Genomic DNA, 19,104 nt, shown 5'->3' with positions numbered 1-19,104 from the left:
GGACAGAAGTAGCTGGAGCTCAGTATATGACCCCAACATGCAACCACAGATACATATACACTGTCCATGACTTGGGTATAGCCTTTTCCCCATTATAAATGATATTAAATTAAGGTTTTAGAAAGACTTGGGTAAACACAATTTAGAGATTATGTGGGGGCCAATGGGTTTAGTATTAGGATTAATAACATATTAATATTACATTTAATCCACTACTCTTCCCCTCTATCATAGTGTTCTTTATGTCCAATTTCTAAAATTAAAATTGCCTGGGGACAATAGGATTGGTTTTATCTATTTTCCTCACAAACACACGCTCAAGCACAAACACGTCTTAAAAAATATCAACCAAAAATGCCTTAACACAAACTGTTGACTGTGTGCTGGGAAAGCAAAAAGTGATGCTGTTAATTAATCACTATGTACAGCTTTTGATGCCACAGCAGGACTCAAAACACTGCCTCGGAGATATAATATTCCTCCATCAGCAACTTGGATGTGGTAGATTCATGTAGGTATACACTTTCCAGATCTTTAACTGCCCTCTAGTGGTTATACAGAGTGAAACAATGACAAGAGAAGTGCTGGGTATTGAATATTAAACTATTTAAACTATTTTACTATTGCACATTAAGCTATTCATTCCTTCTCCCCATTTCCTACTCTGATGAAATACGAGAATCATTGTATATGTACTATATAATATTGAAGGTAACGGTGAACAGGTTATATTTCTGTGATAAATCTAATGTAGAAAGAGTTTGAAGGAGACTTCTTCATGATGCCACAAGATAATCATGTACTGATCATGAATGGAAAGAACTCATTTAGATGCATACATTATTTCCCATTTATTAATTTATCTGTCCCATTTATTAATTTATCTGTTCATAATGCTTATAGCCTGGAGACCATCGTGATCACATGACCATGACCAACCCTCCTTACAGTCCTTTGGTTGGCAGAGAACTCCCATCTTTACAGGGTCGCCCCCCCCCCCCCCCCCGAGATGAAATAGCGGTTACCCCAGACTGAGGGATGGAAACAAACCCACTATAACCACCACCATTCTTTCCATTGGTGGCCAATGAAAACTGTTTGAGCAGAGCATGTGAAGGACCAGGAGGACCCTTGCATGCCTTTCAGGGGTCACTGCAGCAGGCCCTCATACAGATGTAGAGCCCCAAACTTATAACAAAGATGCTTGGTCGTCGTTGGGAACACAGCTACCTCTTCCCATGGTGGGCACTGCTTGGCCTCCACCTACCTCAGTACGGGCTATAGGTCTGTGAACTGCTCCTGCTACTGTCTCCACTCTGCCTGATCCACTGTCTGCAGCTCCCGATACCGGAGCACCTTAACCTGTCACACTGCAGCACAGTCCACCTCCTCCTCATGCAGCTCTCTCCCACGGGTTTCTCTCCACTCACAGCAGCAGCACCCGTCTTCAGCCCACGGCCGGTGTGAGAGGGTGTCTGCAGGTGTCTGGTACCAGCCCCTAAAGCTCCCTGAATGTCATGAACCACTGAAGAGCAGAGTGGTCAGTCCTCACCGTGAAGAGCAGGCCACGCAGGTAGTTCTTGAAGTGCCTGATTGACAGCAACATTCCGAAGAGCTGCTGACAGAGTTGCAACGCTCAGCCTTGTTGAAAACCCGGCTGGTGTATGCCACTACTCTCTCCCCCTCAGGCCCTACCTGGGTAAGCACATCTCCCACATGCGAGCATCTGTGTCCAGGATGAAGGGCAAGGTGGGGTCGACTTGGGAGAGCACTGGGGCCTCACTCAAGGCTAATGAAACCCCCTTTAAACTGCTCAGCTCACGCAAAGTCTTTCTTTCTGTGGCAGCTGATATAGGGTTGGTATTGCTAGATAAACCCTGGTCTAACGTCCTGTTGTACAAGGCCAAGCCTAGGATCTCTTCAGCTGCTTCTGGTGGTTGGGGGAGGGCCAGTCTGCGACAACACCTCCTCATCCATGGGGCCGACGCCCTTCCTGTGGCACAAGAGGTACTCAGGTTGGAGCTTCAGGCCAGCAGCTGTAATGATCTCAAGCCCCCACTACAGGGACCCCAGGGACTGCTGATGGGGAACACCCGGAAGCACCTTGTCCATCCCGCATTACAAAGTCCAAAGCTGAGGACCTTGACCTGCAACAGCCTTCGCCCGGTTCAGAGGGCTGTCTTGGGTCTGGCCTCTTGGGAGAGAGCTACCTGATACTACCCACAGCAGAGGTCCAAAGAGGAGAACCAGGAGAACGCGAGACCAAATCCAGGGACCCGTCCATGTGTGGCAGGGAATCTTTCCTGGGTACCCCATCCATCGGCTTGGAGTCTGAGCAGAGCCATCAGTCTCCATTCTTCTTTTGGCCTAGGATGACTGCTGCTGCCCAGGGACTGTCGGAGGACCTGATGATGTCTGCCTGCTGCGCGTTCCACACAGCTTGATCACATGCCATAAGGAGGCAGCGAGGACAACCCCTTGTTGGGTGGTGTATTGCCTGTGATAATTACATGTTGCACTAGATGAGTCCTCCCCACCTCCACCTCACTCATTGCAAAACTGCGATGTAACTCCAGCAGCAGCTGCCACAGCTATCCCTGCTGCTGGGATAGGTTGTCCTCTGCTTCTGGGAGGAGTTGGGGATGAGGTTAGGGATGGGATTGGGGTACTGGGGCCACCATGTTTGTTCACCTCTCGAACCTCGACCTGTGAAATACATCCTGCAGCAGGAGAAACACGGACGAGAGTAATGCCTGTGTCTGCTTCTTTCCCAATAGCAAACTCCCTCAGGTGACCCTTAGCCTCTCATGAAGCCCTCGTGAATTCCCTGGCCATGTCGTCCAACCACCTGCACGGCCATTCCTCCTATTCATCTCTCCCCTCCTTCTTCACGCTTGTTTCGCTGTTATTCAATTAAAGAGTAGCTAGCCAACCAGCTAACTCACTGACATGAAATTGTCAAAGGCTATTTGACAATTTCATATTTGAAATTGTGTAATGTTGTGTAATGTTTCTACACAAAAGTCGGAGGTCGAATTCATGAATCCTGTTTATTAAACCACCAAAACTGCGGAGAACGGTAAATCAATCGATTTTCATAAAGGCTCACCTTCAGAAGAGATCAAACACAACAGCCAAAAACAGCAACCCAAAAACAGGGCCAGCAAAAAGCAAGCACGAACGATGACCTTGAGTCCATGTTTTGTAGCCTACGCTTGTTCTTATTTTATATATTTTATAGTGGTTATCGAGTCTGTTTCTATAATAACGGCCCTCATGACTGCGTTTTCTCTACCAATGTCACGTAATCTCTTGTTGCTTCGGGAGACGCAAGGCCCATATTTGACGTCATCAAATACGACACGGCCCCTGATTGGCTCCGATTACAATGTAATTTCAGGAAATCTATGTGGGCGGCTAAAGGTCTAGACCAGGGTTGATTCCAGAATAAACCTGTGTAACGAAACCGAATGTGAGGTCACAAGATCATGATGGTCTCAAGGCCGAATGGCAGATTGCCCAAAGGCAAGGCTACAGTACATATGCCGCTTTTCCACCGCACATGTAGCTCGACTCGACACGACTCGACACAACACGACTCGACACGGTAGCAGCACGGGTCCTTTTCCACCGCAAATAGTACCTCCTGGACGTGGGCGGGGTCGGCTGCGCGAAAGGGCCGTGACGTATTTTTGTACGCGACGCAAACAACACCTACGCAACCCACACATGGACAGAACCCACGTAACAACAATGGAGGACATCGATAACATTACTATTATTAGCTGGCATGTTGAAGAAGTTGAAGAAGTGGAATATGTTGGCTGCGGCGCTGCTATGGCTGTTACCGGCATGGTTGCCATGTCGCTCTCGTGACTTCGTCACACTCTCTGGCCAATCAGTGGCCGGCCGTCTGCCGACGTCACCTTATAGTATCGGCTCAGCCGCTTGGAACCTAGAGCGAGGCGGTACTAGAAAAAGCAGCCACTTGAGGTACTAGATCGCGGTGGAAACGCAAAAAATGCGAGCTGAGTCGAGTCGAGTCGTGTCGAGCTGGTACCATGCAGTGGAAAAGCGGCAATAGTAACTCAGGGTTGAGAACACTGGCCTTATGCACCAGGTGTTCAGTTTTCAAACTGAAAATTACCATTCAGCTCCTGCTCTTGAAAACCATTAGTGAACTTCAAGACATTTATTAACCAAAATATTCAACGGATATTGCTATTTGCTTGTGAGCTTCATGTTTTTCGAGTTCGACCATTAAATTACGTTCCCCAACATTGTGCTTCAAGCCTGATTCTGTTATTATCCATAAAGGCCTTTAACAATGCATTGAGTTTGTTCATTCAAGTAGCCACTGTACTGTTGCAATTTTAATGTTTCACTTTTTACACTGCGATGAAAGTACTGCATTTTTTATTACCGTGATTCTGTAATTAAAGATCCAGCCTTCTTAGAAAGGGTATGTTAATTATGATACTTAACTCTTAATTAATCCCCATGGACTCATTAATTAAGAGCAGTGGGCTGCCACTGGGTAGGGCCCGGGAACAAACTCCAGTGATTGGGCCATTGTCTTGGTAATGGGCAGTGCAGGAGTATAACTCGAGGTGTTTTGTGGGAGGATACCCACATGAACACGGCATATGTACCGCCCACCCCAGGGTTCAAATCCAAGACCTCCTGGCTATGGGGCAGCAGTGCTAACCACTGTTGAAATCTTTAAAAACTGGAGATCAGCATTTGAATATACAAACCTGTTTATTTACAGTAGTTTATTTAATGCCTGCGTGGAATTACCAAATCATTTCTGAGACAGATGTCGTCATTTCAATCACATGTCTTCTAAAAACAACACTGACCGTTGAGGTTTTAATCAGCAGAAATGGACACATCCAAAATGCCTCAACCCATCATTGAAACATTTATATTTAAACCACACTTTGAGTGCCCCTGCTTTGTCCCGTCCAGTCTGGGACATCAGTCGTGGCCTTGGTACCTTAGTAGCGCAGAACACCTGGTCTGTCTCTTTCTGGCCAGCCTGAGCTCCAGACACTCTCTTTTGATACCAGGCAGCACTTCATGGGCCTCCCGCAGGAACATAGAAGTCAATGGTTGTAGACTGTCAACCAGTCGTATGAAAATGGTCCCTCTTAGGCAGTTAGGGCACAATGCAAGTGGCCTTTCTAAGGGCCAGATAGCCAGTGACGACATCGGTGGGGAGCAGGCGAATATAAGAGAACTCCTCTGAAGAAGTGAAGCGTAGTTTGGTCTGCGGGTCTGTGTAGTTTGCCTTAAAACAAAGAGGGGAAAAGTTCATGCTTAATGTCCAACACTCAAAAGTCTTATGGAGAGTAATAACATTATAAACCATTGATCAAATAATCTGTCCCCTTCAACTTCTGAAGTAGTCTCCCCACAATAAATGATTTATGTAATGGAGAATATCCTGCTCATTGGTATAATATAATGCCACGGCTGAGACCAATAGTTTACTTTCCCTTTGTGCTGATCACCTGTAGCTGATCAGCAATTAGGCCAAACAAGTATGCCACTATCAGAGTCTGGCTAACTCTCTGCTAGCTTATGGGCTGTTTCTTTGTTGAGAGGGCTGGTTGTGTGTCTTGGTGTAAGACTTGCTGCAGAGAGTCGTTTGCGTTTTTTTTTTCGGTCTCCTTATGAAATTGTGTTGCTTTAGCTCATCTGTTTTTCTCTTGTGGTTGTTTAGAAGTGCATTTTTGTTTAAGCATAGACTGTTTGTTTTGTATGAGAGAGGGTCTTTTGGTTATTATTTTCCCCTTGGCTAAAGCTATCCCTCTTATTTTGTAAAATAAATGCAGTGTTTAACAGTTCCTGGTTACCGTTTAAAGGTCCAATGACATGCCACCAGGTGTGGGCTGATTAGCCGTTACAAGCCGTTTTGGAAATCTGTCCCTTATGACATCACAGGTGGGCGTGTCCACCTAGATGTGTGCTGGATAGATCAGTCTACCAGCCTACCCAGTGGACTGTAGCAAACATTGCTCATCTATCTGTCACACTTCTAGGTGGACACGCCCAACTGTGCTGTCATAAGGGACAGATTTCCAAAACAGCTTGTAACGGCTAATCAACCCACACCTGGTGGCATATCATGGGACCTTTAACTTCAATTCCGTTTGCTGTGTTACTACCCTGCTACGCCTGATATCCACTCAGGGTCATAACAGGCCTCTATACCAATTTTAAGAGAATGATTGTTAATGCATTTCTGGATATGTTGCTCTGTTAAAATCGGTAAATATGAATATTGATGGCCCAAAATTGATAATTTAATATTTTTTAAGCTACTATTAATAGCCGTGTGTTTATTTATGGCACATCATTTGATATATACGTTGGAGATGTTATTCATGTCCCCTTCAAAAATACTCAAACATTTTTTGTCAATGCCATGTTTTTGCCCCAGCCCCAAATTATAAGTTGAGATATGCACCCTTGAATTTATTACATTGACCAGTCACATGACAAGTGTCCAACTTGTCGGTCACTGAGCACTGGCTTTGTAAACCAGTAGGTAAATTCTCGCTTTTAAAGTAATATTTTTTTACTACAAGAACACAACAATAACCTAATTAAATAAATTGTTAAGCATGTGAATATTTGGTTGCTCACAGGAAGTCCAGAGATGTCAGAGTATTTCTTTGCTGGCTTCAAGGAAGGGGGAGCATCAATACAGAAGTCTGTGAACCGAGATGACAAAGATGGGAATTAACATGTAGTGCAGAGCTACTGTATTTTACACTGCAGGCTCTCGATAAAAAGGGATGCACAGAATATAATTGCGACTTCCTTGTACTGTATTATAAGTTATTATAAGTTATTATTATATTTATTTATAGGTTTCTTATCAATGTTGTCTTATACAAATCATTTCACAGTACAATTTCACTTTAAACTGGCCATACATAAAACCAGAAGCATAGAAACTCACAGTTGGGATCATTGACAGTCCAGGGTAGAGTCCGCTCCAAAACCAAGATCTGTTTGAGGTTCTTCCAGGTCCTGTTCTTCTTGCCTGCTGCGGCACCTCCAATCCCTGAATGCTATTGGGAGAGCACGTATGGTGATGTTCGATAGGACTCGGAATAGGCAAGAGGTATGTCTACATAATCAGATGATGGGTTTATGCTTACCGTGAATGTAGGAGCTTTGAATGATGGAGTGTTGACCGTCAGTTCTGTAGTGGTTTGACTAACGTTACCTTCTACCTTTCCGACTACCTTGATTTCTGTCAAGGTCTCTGGTGAGACCATCTAAAAGAGGACATTATTTCAGTTCACATCCCAGAACCTGTATCTTTACAATAGATCAAGGTGCCATGGATAGCAGGCGCAGCATGAAAAACTACGTGGAGCAAAGATAAATTCACATTATGAAATAGAAATAGTTAGTAGGCCAGCTATGTTGACTACCTGTGCTAGCGTTGGGGTTGTCGTGCATGGTCCTTTTTTCTTTTTGCCGATGATGTTACTGGTTTGCGGTGAGCTGCAGGTTGCTGGACTTGATGAACGCTTCTTACCTCGAAATGCAGCAGAGTTATTGGCTAAAAGCAGTATTTTGCCGGCTGTCAATGTAGGTATTGAACCAGTCTTTGGGGTGGAATTGTTAGGGGGAATCGGAGATGCCATTTGTTGTAGAAATCGTAAATGCCGTAAATAAGGTTTTTGTTGTATTTCCAGTCAGTGTCGTAAAATTGAATCGCGTAATTGACGGTGATTGTGAATTGGAGTATCCGACAGTAGATGGCGTAGTTGCGACACGCTGAGCAGTGAGTTTTTGAACCGTCCTGTTGTTGTTATTCTTATCTGACCCTTAACGCTTGAAATACATTTAACGGATTATCTGCATAAAACTGTTAGCTTTTAAAAATTAAATCGAAGATCATTTTATTCACTCTCACACACACAGGCACGCATGCACACACTCACGCACACGCGCAAATAGGCAGATACACGATTTATATTTGCCATGATGGCTTAGAGATCTCAAAGACTGAATTTATACCTTAAGCATCTGCCGTTTTTGTTATAATTGCATAGCACAACAAATGAATATGTAGACAAAACCTCCACCTCAATTAAAATGCTTCAACTGCAATACAAGCATCATGTCAGGGCCTGTTTGGGTTCAGACAGCTATATAGCAACAAGGTACCACTTTAAGTGAAGTATGTTCCTATAGCCGTTTATCACAGTTAGAGCCTTGCAGGGCTGCATTATTTGATGCCATTTGCCATCCCCATGAACAAGGCCAAAACAAGAGTTAGACAGTATATTCTCTATTCACTATATATGACACAGTGCTAACACACTGAACATTAGGATTAGTACCTTTTGAAATGCAAGATTAAAGTACAATGTGATAATGTGTGCGTATATGTGTTTTGAGGTGAGGTCTTATTCCCAGAAGAGCTGCTGAGCCAGACTTCATGATTTGTCATATCTTTTTTAGGACTGCCACATCTCTTCCACCACCCATATAAATAAAGTATAACTATAGACGCCGCCAGAGCTCAATAGCAACCACGTATAAATGTTTTATCTGAAAGACATCACAGTCATTCAATTAGTGCTATTATGTATTATCTAAAATCTTTTAATCCGAACACATGGAAGATGATGGTTATATAATTTGATTTAAACGCAGGCCTATGTACGTGATATGACTTTACGTAAATAACGTACATCCCCCCCCCCCCCCCCACACACATGAAAAATATCCTAATGCCCTGCTCAAATGGACACGTAATTATTAGCATCGGTCGCAGGCACTTTTTGCCATGGATTTAATTGAGGAGTGGATTATGTAAATTAGCTGGTGTAGCGTTCTGCTCCAGTGACTGGGGGGTGTGTGAGTCAAAAAAGCCTGAAGCGCAGCCTATTGATCATAGCCATATCATATCAGATCATATTTTGGTTGTAACAGAGAAGGCCTCGAGAATTACTCGTAAAACTTTGATCTCTTTATAGGGTAGCACTAAACCAACTCATTATACTGATCATAGTGTTTACACAAACACACACACACACACACAGACACACACGCACACGCACACTTAATTTAGTGCCGACATACATAGCTATTAGGCAAACATCCATATTTTCAACTGATTGGATTATCCGTGTGTTACCGGCTGAACAAATTTAAGGCACACAATTCACATGAATAACAATGTGTTCATGACTAAACACACAGTTTAATAGTAGTACAGTATTTCTTCCGGGTTGGAGTAGTGGAGGGAGGGCTGTGATGATGATGCTGCTGCCTCTGGCTGCGGTGCACATCAGCAGCTCGGACCCATCACTGGCGCGCCGCACAGCGGGCTTCTTCATCTCGCCGAGGTCGTCCGCTAGGCGCAATTACAACGAATTATAACGTGAACGCAGATATAAATCACGGTATTCGCTCTACCGCTTAAACGAAGGCGTTTTCTGACAACATGTTAGGACAAAAGAAGACATCGCTCTTCCAACCTCCAGCCTTCATACCGTCCCAGGATTAATCTTTGAGCTTGAGCTCCATCCGCCAGACCGCCGAGACGTCGACCGAGAAGGGGGCTCTCTTGTCGCCGTTAACCGGCTCTCTTCTCGCCGTTAGCCGGCTCTCATTTCGCCGTTAGCTGGCTCTCTCTCGCCGTTAGCCGGCTCTCTTCTCGCCGTTAGCTGGCTCTCCTCTTGCCGTTAGCGGGCTAAGCTAGCTAGTGTCCTAGCCGAGAGCTCACAGCAGACACCGTTCCAGGCTGGAGGAACACGCACATAGCTAGCTTCCTGTCGCTCTCATCATCACACATTGGATTAAACAACGGCGTGGCATTCAAGGTGAGATAATAACATGTATCAAGCTCGTTATCTGGCGGAGGTTTCAACAGATTTGTTGAACAAGGTCGTTAATGTTGGGCACAGTTAGTGTGCATGGCGAGACACATCAGCACATCCATCTCTTAACGTTGAAAGAGGCAAAACAACGGAAATGAAGTGTGACTAGGGATGTCGTGTTTGAGGTTGGATCTTCATATGGGTGTCATCTACTTTAATCTGAATTGCTTACAGTTAAGTGAAGTGGCAGTGAGGTACGGACAGGTCTGCCTGACGTTACCGTTGTATTGGGACGGCATGTGGCTCAGGAGGTCGAACGGGTTGGCTGGTAACAGGAAGTTTGCTGGTTCGATCCCCTGCTCTTCCTAGCTGAGAGTCGAGGTGTCCCTGAGCAAGACACCTTACCCTAACTGCTCCAGAAGAGCTGGCTGTCGCCTTGCATGGTTGACACCGCCGCGAATGTTTGTATGAAAGGGTGAATAAAGGCAATATTGTACATATTGTATCGTATTGTATCGCATTGAGTGGTTAGAAAAGCGCTGTATAAATGCATTCGATTTACCATTTGTATTCAAATGCAAGTGATAGTAACACGTACAAGGTTCAGCTTCATGTTGAATACTACCGAGACATCCTTGATAGAGATGGATGTCGCTCAGGGTAGTGGGCAGGGGACCATCGGTCTTTTTGGACGGAGATCTATGAAATAGTATTCTGCTGAAGTGTGTGTCAAAATGCTAACCTTGGGTCCCCAATGAAAATTCTTTGGTATTATTATTATTATTATTATTATTAAATCCCGATATTGCACCAACAGGGTAAAAGATCCATGGATGACTATCATCAGATTTTTCTCCTTTATCTCTCTGACCTTTATTAATACAGACACAGATAGTCTGTAGTGTCATGGAATGAGATGTCGTTTATAAGCATGTTTTAACAAGCCATTATGTAATTATATCCATCGTGAAAAGAAAATCGATTTGCATAGTTCCTTTGCTGCTTCAGATCAAAAGAAACGGTCTGAATTAAATATGTAGGCTATTGCTACCTGTTGCAATGCTTTCCATTTAAAATAATAATAGAGTCTGACCTGCTTAATCCTTAAAAAACTGTCTTCAGTTGGAACTGGGCGATGTAGAGGTTTTAGGCCGAAGTATTAGGTTCTAAGGTTCGTCAATGCTTATGATGGTAATTTAAAATACTTTCAGCCTTTTTACCCAACCTTGAGGTTTACTTTGAACTACCTGAAAATAACAGTAATCTATTCTATAAGAAGTTCACTTGTTTCAATCAGGACAGTTGCTGACTTGAAACATAGCTGTAACTGAACATTAAATGTTTAAACCTTAGAACTGGGCCGCTGTCATTTCAGCTGCTTGTTTTAAGAACATGGTGGACTTGCATCAACGGGAAATGAATCATTTTCCTCATTTTAAGGCCGCAGTTCATGCAGATGCATTTCCTGTTATACCGGTTATATGTGCAGAACTCCAGCTGCAGACGTGCTCCGTTATTTGCCTTCATTTTCTATTTTGTAGATGCTCTATCATCAATGCTTGTTTAACTTTTAAATGGAGGATAAGGATGATATGCTTGGGATTTCATTTCCTACATTTCCTAATGAGTGATTTACATATATAATAAATATTTAAAAAGAGGGTTATTAACATGTGCTGGTGCATCATGATGCTTGAGTGGCTTTGGTGTAGTGATCGGTCAGTGGTTTTCTGGAACAATAGCTGTATTCTGGCCCATGTCTCCGGAGGGAGGTAGTCACATTCAGCGTTCCTGGTGTTCTGTGTGCCAGCAAGGCTTGGTCTGGGATTGGGTTTCCCCAGCCACCTGGAGCTCAGAGCACAGGAATGCCATTGTTCCTTCCTCCAGAGCATGGATGGATCTCACTCTCTCTTACACACACACACACACACACACACACACACACACACACACACACACACACACACACACACACACACACACACACACACACACACACACACACACACACACACACACACACATACACACACACACACAGTTGTACAAGAAGAGGTCAATCTGACCAACCAATACAGGCCTGCTGCGTCATACACAGCTACTGTTATTTATTTTGCATAGACATCCTTTGACTTTGGAAACCTGTATGGTTAAACAGGGTCCACTGTCTCCAACCAGCTCCAGGACCTTATACTTTGTTCCAATAGCTGACTGTCATCATGAAGGATAATATTTTTGAATATACTCTAATACTATACTCTAATGTTATAAATTAGGAGCTGTATTACGCATACATGCTGAACAAAAGAAAGCCTTTGTCTTTCATGAACTGTTAACATGGGTTTAGTCTGGTCTCTCATATTAACTATTTTAAAACCATATAGTGTTGGTGTAGAAGAAAAGTGTGTCGTGTGCGTGTGTGTGTTTTAGGAGCAGATAGTTTCACAAAAGTGGGTCAGCCAGTGCCACGAGGAAGCCCTGATATCATACTAAGTTCATTTTGGGTCTACCAACTTTTGTTAAACACAAACCTATAGATACAGATAAAAGTTTGTCAAAAAGTGGAATGAGATTTCTGCCCACTAAATGTTCCAATCTTAGGTTGTTTGAAGATCATTCACAATTAATTATGATAAAGTTTTTTAGGTATATTACAACAACCGATCAATAATAACCGAGTTGATGCTAAGATATAATATGAAGTTCATGTCAAGATGAAACGTGTTTCTATTTTTTTGTATTCTGATTTCTGATACATGTTATTTATCTTTTTACATAATCATCATATTTAACTTGTATATTGGTACTAACCACAACGGCTCTCACTAGGCCTTATATATCAGGGACAGGAATCGGCCTCACGATAATACCACATTTTGAGTGTTGATTCCATATGGTAAATGGATGGCATTTACTATAGGCTTTTCTAACCAGGGGCCACTCAAAGCTCTGTACAAAATTGCTTAACAATCACCCATTCATACAAAAACGGTGGTGTCAACCACTCCAACCAAGAGCCAGCTCTAGCAGTTAGGATGAGGCATCATGCTCAGGGGCACCTCAACATTCTGCCATACCTCCTGAGCCACATGCCGCCCACGCGATTGGGTGGCACAATTCTATATTACGATACGATACGATGTGAAGATATGATTTTATCTTGGGATATAAGGTTTGGGTTCTACAAGTTTGTCTGTGTCCGCCATTGTTTTCCATATGAATTGGCTGAACAGAACAGAACATAGTAGTGATCGAATCATATATTGACAAGTGAATATATCGTTGCGTGTTTTTTAGATATCTTCCAATTGACAATATGCAGGAGGCAGAGAGCTATGTTCAGAGAGACAGTCTCTACGTTCTCTTTATATCAGAATTAAGATGTAAGAGTAGTAAACGTTATGGGTATGATTTGGATTATGATATTTAAGATAAAATAACAATAAAATAATAAACAGACACAATGCTGCAATATTGTCCCACCAATCATTGACACACATACTTTTAAAAGGGAGACGTTGTTTGATAGAGGAGACTTTGCTGTAAAATATGTATATTTGATTTATTTTTATAAAAAATAAAGGTTTACTCTTTTATAAATATTTATGTATGTATGTATGTATGTATGTATGTATGTATGTATGTATGTATGTATGTATGTATGTATGTATGTATGTATGTATGTATGTATGTATGTATGTATGTATGCCTGATGTATGTATGCCTGATGTATGTATGCATTGTAGTAACTGCATTGCTTACAGTTTATGTGACTTTCCTCATACCCCTCCCCCACTGGCCATGGGATCGTATGTATGTTGCCGATCTAGAATAACCATGATTGAACAATTTCAACTGTTTATATTTAGCAGCTATAGAGTGACCTCTGCACGGCTTTAAAGCAAACGGTTGTTCCACTTGTTATTGCAGTGCTACTGCCTTTCTTTCTGGCCTTTGAGCTGTTCAGAGCTATACTGATACCAAGTGACTTTATCACCAAAGCTCAACATTGCATGCCATTAGCCTCAAGCTGGAGGAGGATGGCTCATCAGCTCTGTGTGCAGAGGCAGAGGGTAAACACAGTTGTTCTGTTGGATTGTTGAGAAGGAAATATGGTTTAGCCCAGCATTTTCCCTGAGATTTACTGCTAGTCAAGTCTAGTTTTTCTTCATATTTGACATTTGAGAAGCTCTTGTTATTAATTATTCATGTTATTACTAACATGAGACCAGAGATCACACCTCACACACAGTAGATTGAATTCTCTGCAATGTCGTCTGACACTGATACAGTCTTTGAGTGGCATATTCAAAATATGGTCTTGTATTTAGACTGCTGGTGCTGAGCTACTGGTCATTTATATATGAATAAGGAGGTAAGTGTTGAAAGTTTCTAAATATGTTGCGCATGATTAGTAACAAAGTCTGCTCTTGCTCAGACATCCTTACTGTGTGGTGGTCTTTAATAAATCGTAATAACATTGTGATTCGATTCTTTCAATTCGATTCATCTTACCTGAAACAATCCCCCCGTTTTGTGTCTGCTTCTCATTCATCTGTGTGTGGCTCTGAGCATCTGTTTCAGTCTGAGATATGACCCCACAGGAAAAGGTTTCCTGTACCATAGTTTCCATGGTGATGGCTCCAGTCCTCCCCCCTCCCCCCTCCCCCCTCCCCCCTCCCCCACGCTCACTGTAAAAGGAAGGGGAATGTGCCTAATTCTGCTGACTCATGAAGACTGTTATTCTGTGACCAACTATCTCATACTCTGGTGTTGGTGCGTGAGTGGGCGCTCCTGAGAGAGGGAAATTCCCTATTCAAATATATCTTCATTAAATTGGGAAGTGTTTGTCTGCCATACTTTGGTTTTCCCTAAAGTAGCTTGAGACGGGCCGACACACTAGTGAAGACTCAGTGTCTCGTAATAGTTCCAAAACTCATTATTTGGTATATTCAGGACTCATGTGTGAAGTTACAGCAAGTTGAACATGAAGTTATATGAATGTTTGACCAGGGGGCCGGATGAAGTTATTGAGTTTGAGTGGCTAGTCAAATGTTTATCACAGCCTTAAACCTGACATTCTGCAAGACTTGCACAGGCGGGATAAAAACTTTGACAGTGCAGAGGAGAGCTGGAGGGGCATTTCTGACAACAACAAAGATGGCCGCGGCTGATGTAGAATGGTCTGTTGATTACGCTTTTAAAACGGTATTAAACAAACTGGAAGGTTTTTTTTCACTTAAAGAAGAACAACGACTGGACTTAAAAAGTGTTGAAAATAAGTTTTTTTCATGTCTAAGAGCTGCGTCACCATTCAATTGCTCTGATTGGTTGTAGGTCTCTATCCAATTGCGTCTAGAGGCGATGCCAGGCAAGCAAGGTTTGGTGCGCAGTAGGGATGCAAATTATCAAGTAATTCATTAATCGATAGTTGTTTCATCTTATCGATCGATGATCGATTAATTGATAAGCGGCAATTCTTCTGAGAAGCTGAATTTCCTTCTGAATGTGACACATTTAGGTGGTAATTCAACGAAGTCGTTTAGTTGTTGTACTTTAAAATACTTCCACATATTGTGCATTTGGCGTCTTTGTCGTCATTAACCAACTTAAAGTGTCTCCATACTGCACTCCGTTTTGCCCTCTTCATCGTTTGTCTTGTCCTGCCGTGTTCCAATACCCATACTGTCCGTACTTACTAGCCAAAATTTGAGTACGCAGTACTCCAATTCAGATCCGGCGAAAAGAAGTATACTTCAAGGACCCGGATGCCGTACTCAAAACGGGCTAATCGTGAAGTGTGGATCGAAGGACACTCCCCGTACTCAACGGCAGCCTTCTTAGCTACGTAGCAGAAGAGGCGGAGCCAGGCTGAGCCAAAGTCGGCGCATTTTCCACATAGCCTGCATTAATAGTCATTTTGTAGTTTTTATAGTTTTTATAGCTTTTTATAGCTGCTAGGCGTAAAGAGTTCACCGTTCAAAGCGGGATGTTTATTGCGGGGGAGGAGCCACGGCGGCAGTCGTGATCGTAATTTCCGGTTAGTGCACCACGGAGTACTCGATTTGGAACAGCACTCACATCTGAAAAATTAACGTAGTAGCCAGTGCGGATAGTATACTTCCTTTAAGTATACTCATGGAAGTACGGGTATTGGAACACGGCCCTGCTTTGCTTGTGTTCCCGCTTGTGTTCCCGCGTGTGCGTCAAGTACGTCTGGCGTCAAGTGCGCCCTCATGTGGACGGTTGCGGAATTACGGGTTAAAATGCGATTAATTGCAAGTAATTTATTTTAATCGAGTAATCTCTTATCGACAATTAATCGATAATCGATTAATTGTTTGCATCCCTAGTGCGCAGATTTATCACATTTGTGAAGTAGTTGCAGTTACCGAATTGAGAAGTTGAGAGTTGTGTTGTGTTGTACTGGAAAATGCACTCTAAAATAATTGATTATGAGATTACAGTACAGTCAGTGTTAACATAGCCGACTGAAAGCATCAGAGCATCTCTGCAGCAGACCACGGTGCAGTGGGTCATTTGGTCTTGTCAGTGTTCACGTTATGTTGTTAACTAGTTGGTGTGACGCAACGCTGGATAGTAAATAAAAATTTTTCCCATCTTTTACCCTCCATGACTACGAGCTCATCAAAACCGGTTGCATTTACAAAAGTTAAACTTCCGGTTTTCCATCAGATACGTTGAAAGTTTTCCCTGAACGTTTAAGAAATAGTAGCTTTTGCCGTTCATCTCTTGACTGGGCAGCAGCCAACTATGAGTTCCTGGCACTGTTGTTGAGCATTAAACAGTGTTGGGTAAGGATAGTAGTCTTACTAGTTTAACTACCGTATATTGCTATTTTCATGAAAATTATCATTTCTTTTGTGGGAGCAAGTAATAGGCCCAAAGGACAAGTATACCATCCTTTACCCGGCCCAGTATGGTCTAATCATGAAATTCACTGATATTTGAGGACCTCAGCAGTTGAGGGCATGTTGCTGCTGGTACTTAAGCCTATCCCTGCTAACAGGGTGCCTTTCCAGAGCAAAGGAAATATGGACGCATGAAGAAATCTCATGTTGCCAGATGTCACAGCAGCAGCAGAAGGAGGGAGATAGGAGATTGGAGGAGAGGGCTTGGACTAAAGCTGTGTGTATCTGTGTGTGTGTGTGTGTGTGTGTGTGTGTGTGTGTGTGTGTGTGTGTGTGTGTGTGTGTGTGTGTGTGTGTGTGTGTGTGTGTGTGTGTGTGTGTGTGTGTGTGTGTGTGTGTGTGTGTGTGTGTGTGTGATCACTGTCATAGTGCGTACAGTGTCTCTCAGCCTGAGGTAGAGTTTCCTTTCCTATACACTCTTAGTAAACAGGAAGCAGATTTTCTCTCTCTCTTTCCCATAGCCTCTTTCGATCCCTGCCACCAAAGCCGTTTTGCTTCCTCAACCCCGTATCTCTGTCTGATGACACATAGATCTGATATATTTGTAGAATATATTTACTTTTTTCTTTTATCATCACTTGCTTATCAAGTTAAAAACAAACCGCATTTAATTACAGTGAATTACTGCATTGATCAAATTTGAGCGTGCTTTAAGTTTATCACTGATAACTTATTTTGTCGTTAAATCTGTTCATATCAAATAACCCGCCTTTGTGTTTGCCAAACCTTGAGATTAGTTTATCTCCAAGCTCAGCTCCTTATTAGTTACAAAGTCAATTGTGTATTGAAGGTAACAGTCAATTGTGTCCACCGGTTCAAGCCACAAAAGCACTTTGTGACTGACATGGTGGCCTGCCAAAGGAGGAAGCCTGCCTTGTCTTACCTATGTTCTCCAGTCTCTATTCCTGGAATTCCTGTTTTTTATTTTGGTCCCATCTGTGCTTCCCTTGCAGCGCGGTCAGATCATGAGTTTCTATGCATCACCTTTTGTTGGCCATGTCATTGTCCCTATTTAGCATGGATGTGGCGAGGTAAACTTGTGTGTTTGTGACTTTGTGAAAATGTGATCGGGCTAGTCCACCAAAGCATGTGTGATCATGTGTTGGTGGTCCCTCCTGCGGGCCCCTGAGCACCCCCACGTCCATCAGCTGTAACTGTGTATGTACAGGCACTGAGAGCAGTACAAGGGTGGACTGGAGCTGACATAGAGGAGGGGCCACTGATCAGGGGTTGGGAGGTCATGTTTGTTGCTAGTAGGGCTGCAGTCAACCAAAGAAAATCAACCAACTGACCGATTGATTGATGGGGGAAAAAAAATAAATAATAATAACATTATCTCTAGATTAGCACGTTATCCTTAAATGAACTTCATCAGCCACAGTGCACTCTACTCTACCTACTAGCCTGAACATCACGTACCTGCTGTTAGGAGAAGGTCATCGGCTCTCAGATCCACTCCTGTTCTGAATCACACTGAGTTAGGGCAGAGCTTCAGTGTGGACGGGTCATACCGGACCAGCCATGGAGTGACGGACCACTCGGTAGAGAGAAACGTCGGCCGGTTTGATTCTAGTTTCTGTTGTGTGGTTAATAATGGGTCCCGATAGAAGACGCTGCTATGTCTGCCAAGGGGCCAAGTCTGATACGTTCATACTCTGCGCCGGGCGTTCAACACCCACGTTGATGGAGCATCGCAGACAACTTGAAAAAGAATAACTTATGCCTTCCATTGTTAGAATGCCAACCCACTTTTTGGTTGTCCTTTTTAACCACATGCTGCCACACCAAGACTTATTTGACATGGTGTCCAATAGTTTGTAGTTAATGTTCAGTAACTAGAGCAGGTTGACCTCCTGTATTATCAGCCTTATAGTCTATCCATAGGGTTATATAACAGAAACTATGGAACCTTGAATATCATTTTTTCAAACACTAAAGTCACTCACTTAAATAAAACGCATCGTCTGCATATGGCGCCCCCACCTGCGAAGAATAATGTATATGTATGTCATCATTGGGGTCAACTCCACTCTTTAAATGTATGCAAACAGATGACAAACCACATGCTTACTGGCTGGGTACTGGGTAGTAGTGTTGGCTCGTTCGTTTGCGAACCGGTTCGAATGAACGAGTCTTTAGAACGAACAAACCGAACCAGTTCGTCTCTCTCGTTCGTTCGGTCGTCTCGTTCAATATTCGATTCACCAGAAACTCGACTGAACGAACAAACGAGTTTCCGGTAGCACTAACTCCACTGAGTCTGACTGACTCAGATGAGAACCGTGCAATGGCGTGTATTCCATGATGCGATTCAC

At 43.1% G+C, this 19,104-nt stretch overlaps 2 protein-coding genes across 2 annotated transcripts in view; one reads left to right on the top strand and one right to left on the bottom strand.

Moving 5' to 3' along the window:
* Window positions 1-2,394: 2,394 nt before the first annotated feature.
* Window positions 2,395-7,725, bottom strand: ino80c (INO80 complex subunit C). Its single transcript, XM_056602109.1, has 5 exons — window positions 7,455-7,725; window positions 7,176-7,295; window positions 6,974-7,085; window positions 6,655-6,722; window positions 2,395-5,293 (listed from the first exon to the last, which is right to left on the bottom strand). Exons 1-5 carry the CDS (start codon window positions 7,668-7,670, stop codon window positions 5,162-5,164), a joined length of 648 nt encoding a protein of 215 aa, XP_056458084.1. The 5' UTR covers window positions 7,671-7,725; the 3' UTR covers window positions 2,395-5,161.
* A 1,573-nt stretch (window positions 7,726-9,298) lies between these two features.
* galnt1 (UDP-N-acetyl-alpha-D-galactosamine:polypeptide N-acetylgalactosaminyltransferase 1) overlaps window positions 9,299-19,104 on the top strand; it is a 47,178-nt gene continuing 37,372 nt past the window's right edge. The window contains exon 1 of the mRNA XM_056601445.1: window positions 9,299-9,860. The gene's annotated coding sequence lies outside the window, so the exon portion shown is untranslated. The remainder of the gene's footprint in view (window positions 9,861-19,104) is intronic.

Source organism: Gadus chalcogrammus, chromosome 11 (genome assembly GCF_026213295.1).
Source record: "Gadus chalcogrammus isolate NIFS_2021 chromosome 11, NIFS_Gcha_1.0, whole genome shotgun sequence".
Lineage (NCBI taxonomy): Eukaryota > Metazoa > Chordata > Actinopteri > Gadiformes > Gadidae > Gadus > Gadus chalcogrammus.
This window is presented reverse-complemented; position numbering and strand designations above follow the sequence as displayed.